General features: G+C 48.6%; 1 protein-coding gene across 1 annotated transcript in view; it reads left to right on the top strand.

The window, feature by feature from the left end:
- Positions 1-458: 458 nt before the first annotated feature.
- LOC122941510 (embryonic polyadenylate-binding protein) overlaps positions 459-15,798 on the top strand; it is an 88,987-nt gene continuing 73,647 nt past the window's right edge. Inside the window, exons 1-3 of the mRNA XM_044298824.1 lie at positions 459-651; positions 798-991; positions 2,441-2,556. Of these exons, the coding sequence (XP_044154759.1) occupies positions 459-651; positions 798-991; positions 2,441-2,556 (503 nt within the window). The remainder of the gene's footprint in view (positions 652-797; positions 992-2,440; positions 2,557-15,798) is intronic.

The following is a 15,798-nucleotide window of genomic DNA, read 5'->3' as shown; positions in this document are numbered from 1 at the left end:
CTTGCCGGATAAATTTGCCATGCTTCGGATTCCGAACATCTCATCGCCGTGTCTGGTGCGGTCTCTGCTGCAAATTCTGCTGTAAACTGAGAAAAGCATCCAGAAGACCAGAATGTATTGTTTCCTAAGGAGCTGTGCAGGAGAGGCTCTGACGTCTACAGACCGCACTGCCGGCCGCCTGCACATCCCAGCCTCACAGATCAGTGTTCAAAATGTGGTGATTCAGTGAAAATGGTTTACTAAATATTGTATAAGCGAAATAACGGGTAAGTTTGGGTACTGACATAGTGTGCTCTAGAAATGCACTATGCAGAACCGGCATCCGCTACCAGCATGATATTGGCCCCTGCCATCTCCAATACAGATGAAGTATCGCCCAACCACGAGAGTCGCGTTCTTCCATATTGAGGCAAATTCAATGCAACACTTTTAACCTTTAAATCCTTTCTTAGCAAACCATGAATGCCACAGGGGCGGGATACCCACTGGCCTCGCTGTATGTAGGTGATCTGCATGCCGATGTAACCGAAGCAATGCTGTATGAGAAGTTTTCTCCAGCCGGCCCGATAATGTCCATCAGAGTATGCCGTGACATTTCTACCCGTAGATCCCTTGGCTATGCTTACATCAACTTCCAGCAGCCTGCGGATGGTACGTACACTTTTCGGTATCATTCGGTTATCCTGACAACCACTGCTGTATCTGTAATCATACTTAATAGATCTTGTTCCTTTTGCTTCCATAAGGAACGTGTATTTTTATACAAATATGCTATATCTGTTAATTTTTTTATCCAGCTGAGCGGGCCTTGGACACGATGAATTTTGAAGTTATCAAAGGTAGGCCGATTCGTATTATGTGGTCTCAGAGGGACCCCGGGCTTCGGAAATCTGGTGTAGGGAATGTATTCATCAAGAACCTGGATGAGTCTATTGACAACAAAGCTCTGTACGATACCTTCTCAGCATTTGGGAACATTTTATCTTGTAAGGTGAGGTTGGTTCTTACTTTTTCCCCCCTCTTTCTGCTGTGCAGCAGCTCATGGAGTCCTGTGGTGTATTAGGGGATATTCTTCTCTAGAAGCAGTACTTCTAGGGGAGGACACCTCTATACTTTGACATATTCATACGAAGTGCGATAGCAAAAATACGCCCCATACCCTGTAATAAAGATCCATGCAGCTTGGAGGTTCGGCAAAGTTCTAATACCACCATATGCAGGACGCCGAATGGTAATGATTTATCAGAACTAATTAATGCAAATTAATTGATAAAAAAACAAATGTTTAGGAACTACTTTCACTCCACAAGTAAAATTAATTGCAATCTCTCTAAGGGTGGGTTCACATCAAGTTTTTCCCATCTGTTTAACGTATACAAAAAACGTATACATGAAACTGATGCCATACAGTGCCATCCGTGCACCATAGTTTTATTAGAAAAAAATAAATATATACTTTTTTTTATTTTATTTTTTATAGGACTGTGTAGAATACAAGAACGTGGTGTGCTACGTTTTTGTATCCTTTTTTTGTAACGTATACATCAAACGGAGGAATGAAACGTGATGTAAACCCACCCTAACAAGATACTTGGCCTAAGGGGAATTTCACACTAGCGTTTTTCTTTTCCGGCACTGAGTTCTGTCAAAAGCGCTCAATGCCGGAAAAGAACTGATCAGTTTTATCTCCATGCGTTCTGAATGGAGAATAATCCGTTCAGGATGTCCAGTTCAGTCATTTTGACTGATCAGGCCAAAGATAAAACCACAGCATGCTACTGTTTTATCTCTGGCCCAAAAAAACTGAAGACTTGCCTGATTTTTCCAGAGGAATGCATTAGTGCTGGATCCAGCATTCTAAATACCGGAATGCCGCATCCGTCCTTCATGCGCAGACCGAAAAAAAGGTGAAAGAAATAAATGACGGATGACACCCGAAAGACGGATCTGGCATTTCAATGCATTTTTTTGACTGATCAGGCATTTTTAAGACTGAAAAGGATCCTGATCAGTCTTAGTAATGCCATCAGTTGGCATACGTTTTGCCGAATCCGGTGACTGAACTGCTTGCCAGATCACTCTGCCGCAAGTGTGAAAGTAGCCTAAGGCTGGTTTCACACAAGTGTGTTCTGTCCAGGAAACACACTCCATGTGATGGCCGCTTTTTCCGCACTGAACACTGCTCCTCTAACCCGAACTAACAGCATCATAATGAATGATGATGCTCTATGTTCTTCCCTGACCACGTAAGTACAGTAGACCCGCAGTCAGGCAGAAACTCGCAGCATCATAATTTCGGTTCAGAGGAGCAGTGTTTGGTGAGGGAAACACGCTCTGTGTGATAGTTGCGTTTTCCGGACTGAACATGCCCATGTGAAACTGGCCTGGATTTTGTATGCTAAATGCTTTGCTGAAAATATAGCTTTTATTCATCATCTAGGTCGTGTGTGATGAAAATGGATCAAGAGGATATGGTTTTGTCCACTTTGAGACACAAGAAGCTGCCAATCGGGCAATACAGACTATGAATGGCATGCTACTCAATGACCGCAAAGTGTGAGCGCTTTTAATTTATACTGTCATATTCTTGTTTCCACATGAAACCAAACACTCGAATCTGGGTATGAGAAAATCTATTGGATGTTAAGAGTTGTCAACTCAGACTTTGACACAAGGATATACCATCAAAGTCAGATAGGTGCTGATCCCACCTTTGAGACCTGCACCGATCTCCAGTACAGGCCTCTGAAAGTAAAGGAGAGCACATCACGCATGTGTGTTATGCTTTCCATTAATTTCTATGGGAGTTATGAAAATAGCCCAGCGAGTGCACTCAGCTATTTTCAGAAGTCCCATAGAAATGCATGGGGAGCGTGCGCGGTCACTGCTCCATTCACTTCTATGGGATTTTTTTCCACCGTTCCATAAAAATGAATAGATGCATGCTCTCCGCTGACTTCAGGTGTCCTGTTCTGGAGAGAAGTGCCGGTCCTAGAGTTGGCACCTCCAACTATTTGACATCGGTGGCATATCCAAGCAATATGTCACAGATGAGAGAACTCCTTTAAGTTTTGCTGCTTCCAGTATTTGTCATGAGATAAATGCACATCTGATAAAGCAGAGTTTATGCAGTGACTGTCAATGGCTTAATTATAACTGTGTAACGTGTTCTCACTCACAGGAGTATACACTGCAGTCTGTGTGACAGATGGGCCATAATGATGCGATATATGTGGAGGTGTTGAAATGTTCCTTTAACATTGTGATTTACCCTCCACAAGGTTTTACATAGTCGATTTCATGAGGATTTAGACATGGAATCCTCAGCCAAGTCCTCATTAGATCCTCTAAGATCCTCCATCTAACGCTTATGGTCTATGCTTCAAAAAATCATCTATGGAGTTGTTATCCACAGATTCGGCACTGAAAAGCCTCTGAGTAGCACCATCAGTAGGGTTAATCCTCGTGCAGGTCCAGGCACAGGAACGGCCGTGTGAATGAGGCCTTACACAAATAGACACATTTATAAAAAACTTTATCAATTAGGGCCCTAGTGCCAGTCTCTGATTTCTGCCATGCCTCCTATAGTAAATGTATCTGGTTTGCTATAGGCAATTTCCCCATAGCCCCATATGTACAAGTAAATGTGTCACCACCCACAAGCCCTAAAAAGTACAGTACTACATGAGTAGCACTTCTCCCACTGATCACTGTCACCAATTTATGTCGACCTTCATCCCTATTCTCCCATGTGACCTCAAAACAGCCGTGGAATACATTGAGAGGACTTCTTCTGGAGCCCTATCCATGGGCAGTTTGCGGGTGCACAGTGGGGCAAGAGGGGTGAGTATGGACATACTACAAATGAGTGATCTGGAGTCATGAAGTACTAGGAGTGGTAGGGATTTCCTTTAAGTAGAAGTGTAAACTGTAGACATTCTTTAACCCGTAGAGGACCCGCGCCATACATGTACGGCGCTACCGGACGTGACTTAAGGACCAGCGCCGTACATTTATGGCGCGAGGTCTGGGGGAAAATCGTGGGGGGATTGGAGCGAGATGGCTGCTCTTACCGATAGGCAGCCATGCCGGGTAAGTGCAGCATCAGCTATTTTGGCCCCCCTGCAGCTCCGTGCGCTGCGATTGGCTGATCAGTGATGACGGCACATCGCAGCCCTGGAAGCACATGTAAGCTGCAGGTCGGGGTGAAGGTCAGGGGGAGGTGGCCGGTGCTGAACTGGTCAGCACCGGTCACCTCCGAGGTGAGGCAGGGGACACCAGTGTTTTAGGTCTCCTGCCAGCGCTGCGATTGGCTGGAACAACGCTCCAGACAATGGCAGCACTATAGCTGCACAGGAAAGGGCAGAACCTCCCTGCATGCAGCCATTGGAGCTGGTGACTGCATTCTGAGAGGTTCAGCGCTTCTCTGTGCTCTATCTGCTGGGATTTGTGGTTCTACCACAGCTTTCACTGCCTTTACTGCTCCTGTATAGAACAACATCTGGCACATCTGCTGCAGTGATTATTTTTTTTTTTTTTCTGCAGCAGAAGTTTCAGATCCCTAATCCACCCCCCTCTCCCTCCTCCCCCTGCCACTCCCATCCGATTTTGCCTGCGGTGAAGAAATTTTGATTTTTCTAGTCACTTTTATAAAGCTGTGACTGCAAAGTGCTAATCAGTCTGTACTTCACTGCTCAGCACCTGGGCTCTTTTTTTTTGGGGCGCAGATATATATTTTTTCATCTGTCCCTTTTCTTTTCTTTTTTTTTTTTTTTAAGAGGTAATTATATATATATATATGCAGCACTCCAGTAAAGTGAAAAAAGAAAGCTGTTTATTCACCCAGTGGTGACGCGATGTTTCGGCTCCAACATGAATCCTTTCTCAAGACCAGGCTTGAGAAAGGCTTCATGTTGGAGCCGAAACATCGCGTCACCACTGGGTGAATAAACAGCTTTTTTTTTCACTTTACTGGAGTGCTGCTCTATTTTTCATTAGTATTATCTTGGGATGCTATTCCCACTGGAGCTTGCACTCGATTTTCAAACTTTGAGGTTGGTGCTGCCATCTATTAGATTATATATATATATATATATATATATATATATATATATATATATATATATATATATATATATACAGTACAGACCAAAAGTTTGGACACACCTTATCATTCAAAGAGTTTTCTTTATTTTCTTGACTCTGAAAATTGTAGATTCACACTGAAGGCCTCAAAACTATGAATTAACACATGTGGAATTATATACATAACAAAAAAGTGTGAAACAACTGAAAATGTCATATACTAGGTTCTTCAAAGTAGCCACCTTTTGCTTTGATTACTGCTTTGCACACTCTTAGCATTCTCTTTAGTTAGGTAGTTAGGTTTATGCGTTCATCCAGCAAATTTTTTTATTTTATGCTACTCCCTTCACGTTTGAAAACACTACATACACACCCCATACTAAATAAAGTTTTAAACATTTCACACAAAACACCCCAATAAAATAAAAAATGGCCCGTCCATCCCAATGAGTTTACTCAGCTGAAGAGGCATACGCCTATTCTGAATTTTGTGGGTAACTCCGGAATACAGATAGATTGTGTGGGCTTCACAGAACAAGATTTTTTCGAAATCCTCTTCTCTGAAGATTTAGTAAATTTAATGGTGGCCCAACAATTTATAGCTCAGAACCCTAGGTTGGACCCCAGTAGATGCAGTAGAGATGAAGAAGTTTTAGGGACTCGTGCTGCATATGGGCGTAGTAAAGAAGCCAAACGCATACAATATTGGAGTTCGGACATTTACCAGACTCCAATTTACAGTCAGACCATGACCCGGAAGCTTTTTGAGTCAATTCGGAAATTCCTACACTACAACGACAATACACAGTGCCCACCCCAAAATGACCTGACATTTGACCGTCTGTTCAAGGTTAGGCCCATCCTTGACCACTTTAACACAAAGTTTGCTGAGGTGTACACCCCTGATAAAAATTTCAGTGTAGAGGAGTTCCTGTTACTTTTCAAAGGGAGGGTTAGATTCCGCCAGTACCTGCTTGGCAAACAGGCAAGGTACGGCGCAAAAAAGATTTACAAACTTTGTGAGAGTAGCTCCGGGTACACCCACAAGTTCCGCATTTATGAAGGTTAAGATTCCTGCGTAGAACCCCCAGAATGCCCCCCCATCCTAGGAGTTAGTGGAAAGATTGTGTGGGACTTGCTTGATAAGGGTTGCCACCTCTATGTGGATAACTATTATACCAGCATACCCCTATTCAGGTCCCTAACTGCCAGAAGTACTGTGGCTTGCGGCACAGTGCGCAAAAATCAGAGAGGCCTCCCTAGATCCCTGTTAGGGCAACCACTCAGAATGGGTCAAAGTAAGGCTCTCCTCCATGAGAACTTGCTGGTGGTTAAGTACAAGAGGGATGTCCTTTTAGGCTGGGTTCACACCTGAGCGTTTTACAGCGCGTTCAAACGTGCTGTAAAACGCTCAACACATGAAAACCAATGCTTCCCTATGGCCCTGGTTCACACTTGAGCGTTTTACAGCGCGTTTGAATGCGCTGAAAAAACGCCCTACGCTCAAAAAAGTTCTTGAGCTTCTTTGGGGCGTTTTGTCGCGCGTTCCCGTACATAGACTTTCAGGAACGCGTGACAATTCGTTCGCTTGTCTCTGTATGCGCAATTGTAAACGCCGGTACAATCGCGCATACAGAGCGCTTCTTTCAGAACGCTCAGGTGTGAACCCAGCCTTACTGACCACCGTTCACACAAATACCAGCTCCCCTGCTCATGTGCGAGGTACCACTACCACTGTCCTCAAACCAAACTGCATCCTGGACTACAATAAGCACATGGGAGGGGTTTATCTTTCAGATCAAGTTCTGAAGCCCTACAGTGCCACACAAAAAACAAAAGTGTGGTTCAAAAAGCTGGCCGTACACATTGTACAGATGGCAATGTACAATGCATATGTGCTATTTCATTCTGCAGTCCACAGAGGAACTTTCCTCCAGTTCCAAGAGGTGCCTGTTAAGGCCCTAATTTTTCAAACCCAGGCTGGGGAGGGTTCCAGTACTTCTGGAAGTCAGTGTGCCTGTGTTGTACCAGGGCAACATTTTTTCTAGGTCAAGTCCCCCAGACAGCAAGGAAGGGAAGGACATAAAAAAGATGCAGGGTGTGTTCCAAAAGGGAGATAAGGAAAGACACCATTTACCACTGCAAAACCTGGCCTATGCATGCAGGATTGTTTCAGAATCTAGCACTCATCCATGGAGTATTAATTTCATCCTTGATGTACCCTGTAGTTTTACCACCTTATATCTCAGATTTAGTCCGCATAGCTTACATATCCACTTTTCACCAACCACTACATATTCATTTCTGTGAAACACCTGTTAGGTCAAAAGTGGCCTTTCCACCACTTAAAATGTTCGTACAGGGGTGCTCTTGCCGAAATGGGGTCACTTGGGGTTTTTCATTTCTGCGGACCTCAGGAAAAAATTTTAATGCGACATGGCACCTAAAATACATGCCTGCCAATTCAGGCCTGCAAAAAACATATTTTGCACTTTGCCTCTAGAGGCCTGTTGTGCGCCAAAACAGCAGGCTACGAGCACATATGGGGTGTTTGCAAAATGGGGAGAAAATGGAGAACATATACTGGGGTGCATTTTCTCCTTTAACCCCTCGTGAAAGTGAAAAATTGGGGTCTGCTAGTAATTTTTACAAATGTATGCTTTGAAATGCCTTTCTCAAGTAATTCTGCCTTCTGTGAGTCACGGGGGTGCTCTTTCCGAAATGGGGTCACTTCTTTGGGTTTTTTATTTCTGGGAACCTCAGGAATTTAATGTGACATGGCACCTAAAATCCATGTCTGCCAATTCAGGTCAGCAAAATCCATATTTAGCTGTTTGTATCTAGAGCCCTGCCATGCGCCCATATATAATTTTTTGAGCACATATGGGGTGTTGGCGTATTCGGGGGAAAATGGGGAACACAATGTGGTGTGCATTTTGTCCTGTTACCCCTTTTGAAAGTGAAAAATGTGGGTGTAAAGCTATTTTTTTGGGAAAAAATTGTCATTTTTTATTTTCACCGCCAAGTGTTTCCTAATTCTGTGAAACGCCCAATGGGTCTAAGTGCTCACTACATACCTTGAAATATTCCTTGTGGGGTGTAGTTTCTGGAACAGGGTCACTTTTTGGGGGGTTTCCACTCTAGGGCCACCTCTGGGTGTCTTCATATGCGACATAGCTCCCAATTACCATTCCAGCTAATCCGCTCTCCAAAAGTCATATGGTGCTCCTTCCACTCTGAAGCCTGCCCATACATCAGTTTTCCACATGGGGTGTTTCTGTAAACTCAAGATTCAGGGTAATATCGTATTTCTCGCCCATATTCATTGGGGAACACAGAAACCGTGGGTATAGCTATGTCCTCTAGGAGGCGTTGACACTAGTAAAAGCTGTTTGGCTCCTCCCCTGGCAGCTATACCCCCTCCAGCCTGGAGAGAGCTTCAATTTTTTTCTAGTGTCAATAGGAGGCAAGACCTCCCTGCTCTGCAGGGATCTCCCTAAGATTTTTTATTTTAGTTTATTTTTTTCCCTGTTCTCCCGGGGTCGAGTTGCGCCAGTGCCGGTCACCCGAACTGCTGCCTCCCCCACAGAAGACAAGGTGGACCAGGGCAGCCTCGCTCCCCTGTATCCCGCCAGCCAAGGGGTTCCCCATCCAAGCCCCCCTTTTCAGCGTCCTGCCACTACGGTGCCAGTAGCTGAAGGGGTGACCCTGCTGGACCAGAGGAGGGGTGAAGATGGCGGCAGAGAAGAGAGGTGAGTACATGGGACTAGGCGAGTATGTTTGACCCTCTGGGTTGGTCTCCCCCTCCCTCGTGGTGGCAATAGTCTGCGAACAGACAGGGCTAGCATAGCCCAGCACCTGCAGCCATTCCAGCACCCCTGAAGTATTCCCCTCCAGCACAGGTCGTTTGGTTGATGATTGAGTGGAGGACCATAGGGGGTTAATGGTGTGCTGTATGCATTCTGGTGCGAATTTGGACCTGCCGTAATTCCGATTATCATGCAGGGAGCGTTGCTCCTACCTTCCTACAAGGCGGCATCTACACTTCCGGAGCTGACGCCGGGTTAACCCTCCTGGCCCTCCCTCTTGTATTCAACAATCAGGGGCATACTTATGCCTGAAACCATTTCCAGGACCACCCTGTCTGCCTGAGGCCATCACCAGCTCCCCTCAAGCCATCAGCACCCCTCCTGTCTTTCCCTTCACTCCTCTTGTTGTCATTAGAAGGGACATCGGCACATGGGGGGTTAATACGCCGTAACATGCAGGAAGGGGAGCGCAGGAGTCTTCTGCTCCCCTCCACCCTCCGGAGTCTGCCGGTGTTCCGGAATTTTCTGCTACCTGGAATTTTTTGCTACCCACGTCACTTCCGGTAGTGACGTGGGAGGTGTGTGTCTCACATTGGCTCTGCCGGGGGTTTGTCGGCGCAGGCGCGGAGGATTCGCCCCTTGGCGTGAACGTGCCGAAGGTAGCAGAAAATTCCGGGCCACTGTGCATGCGCGAAGAAGACGGCCGAAGGTAGCAGAAAATTCCGGCCCACTGCGCATGCGTGAACAAGACAACCGAAGGTAGCAGAAAATTCCGGCTTCGCGCATGCGCAGTGGGCCGGAATTTTCTGCTACCTTCGGCTCCTACTGCGCCTGCACCGAGCCGTCTTGTTTAGCAAGCAGAAGGTATCAGAAGATTCCAGCCCACTGCGCATGCGCAAAAAAGATGACTTGGCGCAGTAGCGCAGAGTCAGTTAACAATAAAGGTTAACAAAATGCAAATATCTAGACCTCTTCAGCACCTCACCTAATTGACAGCATTATGTCTATATTGTGGAAAATAGTTTTAAGGAAATGAAATAAAGATTAAAAATTTTATATTAGTCAGCACTTCAAGCTAGACGTAATGTAAAACTATTTTCCACGATATAGACATAATAATACTGTCAATGAAACGTCATAGAGGTGCTGAAGAGGTCTAGATATTAGCATTTTGTTAACCTTTATTGTTAACTGACTCGGCGCGCCTGCGCCAAGTCGTCTTTTTCGCGCATGCGCAGTGGGCCGGAATCTTCTGCTACCTTCTGCTCGCTAAACAAGACTGCTCTGCGCAGGCGCAGTAGGAGCCGAAGGTAGAAGAAATTTCCGGCCCACTGCGCATGCGCGAAGCCGGAATTTTCTGCTACCTTCGGTTGGCCCGGAATTTTCTGCTACCTTTCGGCGCATTCACGCTACGGGTGAATACTCCGCGCCTGCGCCGACAAACCCCCGGCAGAGCCAATGAGGAGCCGAGGTGAGAGACAGACCTCCCACGTCACTACCGGAAGTGACGTGGGTAGCAGAAAATTCCGTAACACCGGCGCCGTCCACTATTGCGGCACCTACCTCATTGCAACCCTCTTCGGGAGCGGATGCCGGTCGCGCCGCTCCAGAGGGGGTTAACTGCATACGTTCGGCCGGCACCCCGTCGGTGCTCCGGACGCGATCTTCTTTGCCCGGCCCAACGGGCGGACACACAGGGTGCGACCCCTGTCCGTCACCGGGCGGGCGCATTCAACTGATGCGACTCGGGTCCCTCTGCGCTCCGCCGTCCCTAATGCATAGTCCCGACCTCCCCCGCTGCAGACCAGGAACATGCACCGGCGGACAGGTCTTTTAGGGGGTTAATAACTTCCCTGACAGGAGTGAGGGGTGCGCTTTGGCGCAAATCCTTCCCGCCCGCCCCCAGAAGCCGCTGGGCCCCACCCCCTCCAGGACACCTTAACCCTTTCTGGCCAGACTCTGAGGGCCAGCACCAGATTATTCTGAGGGTTCTATCTCCGTGCAGGTGCTTCTATGTTATATAATTAACCCCTTCCTGTCCCTCTGCCCACTTGATGTAGGGCATCCAAGTTTTATTTAAAAAAATTAAAAATAAAAATGCGCTTTCATACGGGCCCCCCTAAGCCTCATCCTCGCAAGACCACCCTGTCTGTGGGTACCAGGCTGGGCCCGTGTCCTATAGCGGAAAAAGGAGGACATCTCATTATCCCCAATCCACCCTCTGGTCGTGTGGTTGATAATTCTCCAGCACACTCCAGTATAGGATCTCTGGGTTCCCAATCCGTCCTCCGGGGCCGTTTGGTTGATAATTCGCCACCAGCGCCATCCGGTGCAGTACCTCTCAAAAATTCCCATTCCACCCTCCGGGGTCGTCTGGTTGATAAAATTCGCCTGCGTCATCCAGAGCAGACCCTCTGGCTGTGTTCCCATTCCATCCTCCGGGGTCGTCTGGTTGATAATCCTCCACCTGCACGATCCAATGGTGAGTGTATCTTTAGACGTTCCAATTCCACCCCCGTGTAGTTAGTTTGGTTGATGGCTCCCACCGGCGAGCCTGCGACTGCCATGGACAAGATTCTGAGAGTTAAGACTGCACACAATGGGCCAGAGCAGGATATTTTCCTCCTCTGTCACCTCCACACCCCCACCCTTCCTCCCTACGGTCACGCTCAGTCGCACCCTCCTCTCCCTGGATGGGGGATCAGTGGTTCAGTCTCTGCTGTGATTCCGGTGCGATCTTCCAAGATGGCGTCCGAGGTAGACCGCAATACTTGTCGTATGCATTACCCTCTTCCTTGGGCGGAGTATTACACTACTACTGGATGCAGTACTCCCTTGGATATCACCTCCCTCCATCGGGGTCACTGTCAGTGCCGGCAGTAAGCGTTCCCCCTTTTGATAGGTGGCGGAACTGCATTCCCACTGGGGTCAGTACTTACTGTATGCTTAGCCGCTTCCATAGGTGGCGCTATGGCATTATCCCTGGTTCAGTGTTTACTGTATGTCTTACCCCCTTACGTAGGTGGGGTATTGATACAGGACTCTCCATATGCCTTGCCCTGTCCGAAAGAGGCATTCTTTCTCTACTTGGATTCGGTTCCTGCTGGATGCATTACTGCATTGCCACCCTTCATGGTGGTGTACTTGCACTATGACTGAGGGCAGTGCTTGCCGTAAGCATTACCCCCTTTCATTGGTGGGACAATTGCAACATTGCATTGCCTCTTCCCACTACCGAGGGAAATGAGCACACATCTTGGATGTTGCACTTCAACTACGCCACGGCTATAGATGCCTTAGCTTCTTCTACAAGTGGAGCGTAGCGTGTATCGTTACACGCTGGTGCCCTGTGCTCTTCTTCTAATGGTATTTCGGTGCCGCCAGTGGATACTGTGGCTGTTTCCATGTTGTGTCCTTTTCCTTCGGTGCCGCTTTGGGGCGGAAATATGACTACCTCTCTCTTCAGGGGGTTGCCCAGCGTCACTCATGTGTCCTAGCGTCCCTATGTCCATGGTCCTCCACTGTTCCAATATGTTATCCACCATTTCTGATGTGGTTGCAGCGTGTTCCCCGCTGGTGCGGTTTTTACGCTGGTACTAGCGTTCGCAGTCGCTGCAGTGGGGCATCCCCTCAGGTAAGGGTTCCACCCTGACGCTGGCTTGGTGGTGGTTCCTGTTCGACGCCCTTCCCAGGTGGACTGTTTAAGGTTAGTTCTCCTTCCCTGAGGCAGTATGGTACCATGGCTTCTATCGGATTCCTCTAGTCTGCCCTCTCAGTTTGTGCTGGCGAGGCACGCTGCGGCTCCTACGGTACGGGGGTCCTGGTGTAGCCATTAGATACTCTGGCTCCTCCTGCACGGCTCTTTCGTCAGGTGACGGATTCTTCTAACGCCGAATTCGGTGGCGTACGCTGCATGGCCTCCTCATCAGGTGGCTACTTTTGTGTGGCGCCTGTCTCAGATGGGCAATGGGCTTCGCCCTGCCCCCTTCTCCTTCCGTTTTTTTCCTTCTCTGACTCAGGGTTCACGGTCACTCCGCAAACCTTGGTAGCTCCGACGTTCCTACTTCCCCTCATCTACGTTAATGCAGGGTATTGGTTCTGTCTTTTTTTAATTCCAGTCTCGTTCCGGACTGATTGTTGGACTGTGACGTTTTTTTTCCATATTCTCCTTCTACAGGTGAATCCTACCCGTTGGTCCTGGGCGTACTACCAATTTCTACAACTACCTCTCAAGACTTGACTACTGACTGCCACGTCAGTCCGATAGTAGTCATGCCTTTTCACTGCACTTTCCGTGTCTAGACTGAGACCCACCATGCCAGGCGGAGCGGGGGTGCTGTCGCGGCCCGTTTCCGTTGCTGGAGTTTCGTTCTTGGAACAGAACACCCCTTCTATTCTTCCTCCTTGAGGCAGGAGTTTTTTCTCTCTTCTTGGTCTGGTCGATATTTCCGTCGAGCAGAGTTGCTACACCGTCAATGCACGGTCGCTGACGGACCTCCTCTCAGCCGGTGATTCTTATATCATCTCTTCTACCTGTCCAATGTATTGATTCCTTGGCTTGCGGTTGGACATGCCTCATTCAGGTGTTTTTTTCTTGGTAGTTTATCAGCCGGCTTCTCAGTCTCCCCACAAGCCTCTTCGGCTCGAGGGACTTCGGTGGACCAATTACCGTTTCCAGAATTCCCCCCCTTGAACTCTTGCGGGAGATGTCTCTCCAACCCCGATCCTGGAATGTAGTTTTTTCTTGTGGCTATCACATCCATCCGGCGGGTGTCCGGGTTTGGGCGCTCTTGCAGAGAACCTTCCTGGTTCTTCACAGGGATAAGCGATCCTCCGGCCCGTTTATTCCTTCTCCCGATGGTGGTCTCTGATTTCCATTTCAATGAAGAAATTGTCTTTCCATCACCATGTCCCTCCCCTTCGCACCCTAGGGAACGGGAGTTACACAATTTGGACATTGTCAGGGCTCTGACAATTTATTTGCCAGCCTCCAGTTCCTTCCGGTGTACGGGCTCCTCTTTTTTGGCATCCCGGAGGGTCCTCGCAAGGCATTGGCGGTCTACGGGGTGGCAATTGCACGTCTGCAATTGCTGGAGCATACTGCATCCGGGGCAGGGTTTCGCCCTTTGGTGTCACAGTCGGAGGATTCAAGGTTCGGCCGCGCAGTTGTGCAAGACGGCTACTGATCTCCTTTCGCACATTCACAAAATTCTCCAGGTGCATACTTATGTATCGGCAGGCGCTGCCTTGGGCCGCATGGTCTTGCAGGCGGCAGTTCTTAGTTGCCTGCAGGGGTGCTTGCTCCATGTGTCTGTGGTTTTCCCTCCCTGTTGGACTGCTCTTGGACGTCCCATGGTCTCTGTGTCCCCCAATGAATATGGGCGAGAAAACGAGATTTTTTTATAACTTAACAGTGAAATCTTTCTCGCTCTTCATTGGGGGACACAGCACCCACCCAGTATTGTTGTTCGGCCACAGTTGTGGCTGTTGCTGGTTGGAACCTAGTTTGGTTCTCGGCATTGGCTGTTCCACATTTTTTCGTTGGTTTACTTGCTTCTCCTACTGCTTCTCACAAACTGAAGTTCTCTCTCCAGGCTGGAGGGGGTATAGCTGCCAGGGGAGGAGCTAACAGCTTTTACTAGTGTTAACGCCTCCTAGAGGACATAGCTATACCCATGGTCTCTGTGTCCCCCAATGAAGAGCGAGAAAGAGATTTTACTGGTAAGTTATACAAACATCTAGTTTTTCTCTTTTAGGTGGGAAACGGTGGATGCCTCGCCTCCCTGTTCTCCTGGGGCGAAGCACGCCTGCTTTGGCCCACCACGCTGCCTCCTCCCCCTACAAGAAGACAAGGTGGACCCAGGGCAGCCTCGCTCCTCTGCATCCCGCCAGCCAAGGGGTCACCTAGGTCTGCCAAAGAGAAGACCATCCCGCCATACCAGTCTCCTGCCACTCCGGTGCCAGCTGCTGGGAAGGTGACCCTGCTGGAGAAGGTGATCTTATAGGCCCACTTAGGGAGGGTGAAGTGAAGAGGAGGAAGATTAGGTGAGTACACAGGACTTGGTGAGTATGTTAACCCCCTTCCTTCCTATTTGGCAAGCAGATGGGCTTCATTGCCAGCTCCCTCCCTCCTTGGCCAGACACTGGCTTTATTTACCAAGCGCCGCCTTCACTAGCCCAGTTTCAACAGCCTCTTCCCTACCCCTCTGTGCCGACGGTACACGGGCACACGCGGTTAATGGCCATGTCCCCCGCAGGCGCTACTAAAAACAGCAGGCGACTGTGCGCACCGCTTGATCCGGATGCATGGATCGAGTATTTACAGACTAACTACACTGATCTCCCCTTGCTTCCGCTCCCCAGCGATAATCCACCCCTGGAAGCGGGCGCCTAGAAGCGCACCACTCCAGGAGGCTAGCGCCAGCACTGGGTCCGGGCACCGAAATTAGGCCCCGTCTTCACTCCGACCCGCGCCACTTTTTTGACATGTGCGTGCAAGCAGCCGCATTTCTCTGCGGGGGGACCCTTCACTCTGGGGTCGGTTTTAATTCCGGTGAGGACTACAGTGATGCGCTGTGTCTGGTAAGCGCGCTTGCAGCGTTGTCTCCGCAGCCCTTGCTGCTCTGGCCATACAGTCGGCCAAGTCTCATACTGTTAGGCCCCAGCTTGCGGCCTACTGGTCTGCACTTCATCCCCGGGGAGGAGGGCGGTTTGGCGCGAATTTTGCCGCTTGCCTCCCCCAGTAGCCCACAGAGCTCGGCCTCGGCAATTAACCCTTCCTGGTCAGCCATCTCTTGAGGCTGGCACAGGATTATATGGGTTCTATCTGCAGGGATTTAATGTTGAGGAATTTAAGTCCTCTGCGTCTTGCACAATTGAGGTGGGCATCCCAGTTTTTTTTTTT

The sequence above is a fragment of the Bufo gargarizans genome, chromosome 6 (assembly GCF_014858855.1).
Source record: "Bufo gargarizans isolate SCDJY-AF-19 chromosome 6, ASM1485885v1, whole genome shotgun sequence".
In the NCBI taxonomy this organism is placed as follows: Eukaryota; Metazoa; Chordata; class Amphibia; order Anura; family Bufonidae; genus Bufo; species Bufo gargarizans.
This window is presented reverse-complemented; position numbering and strand designations above follow the sequence as displayed.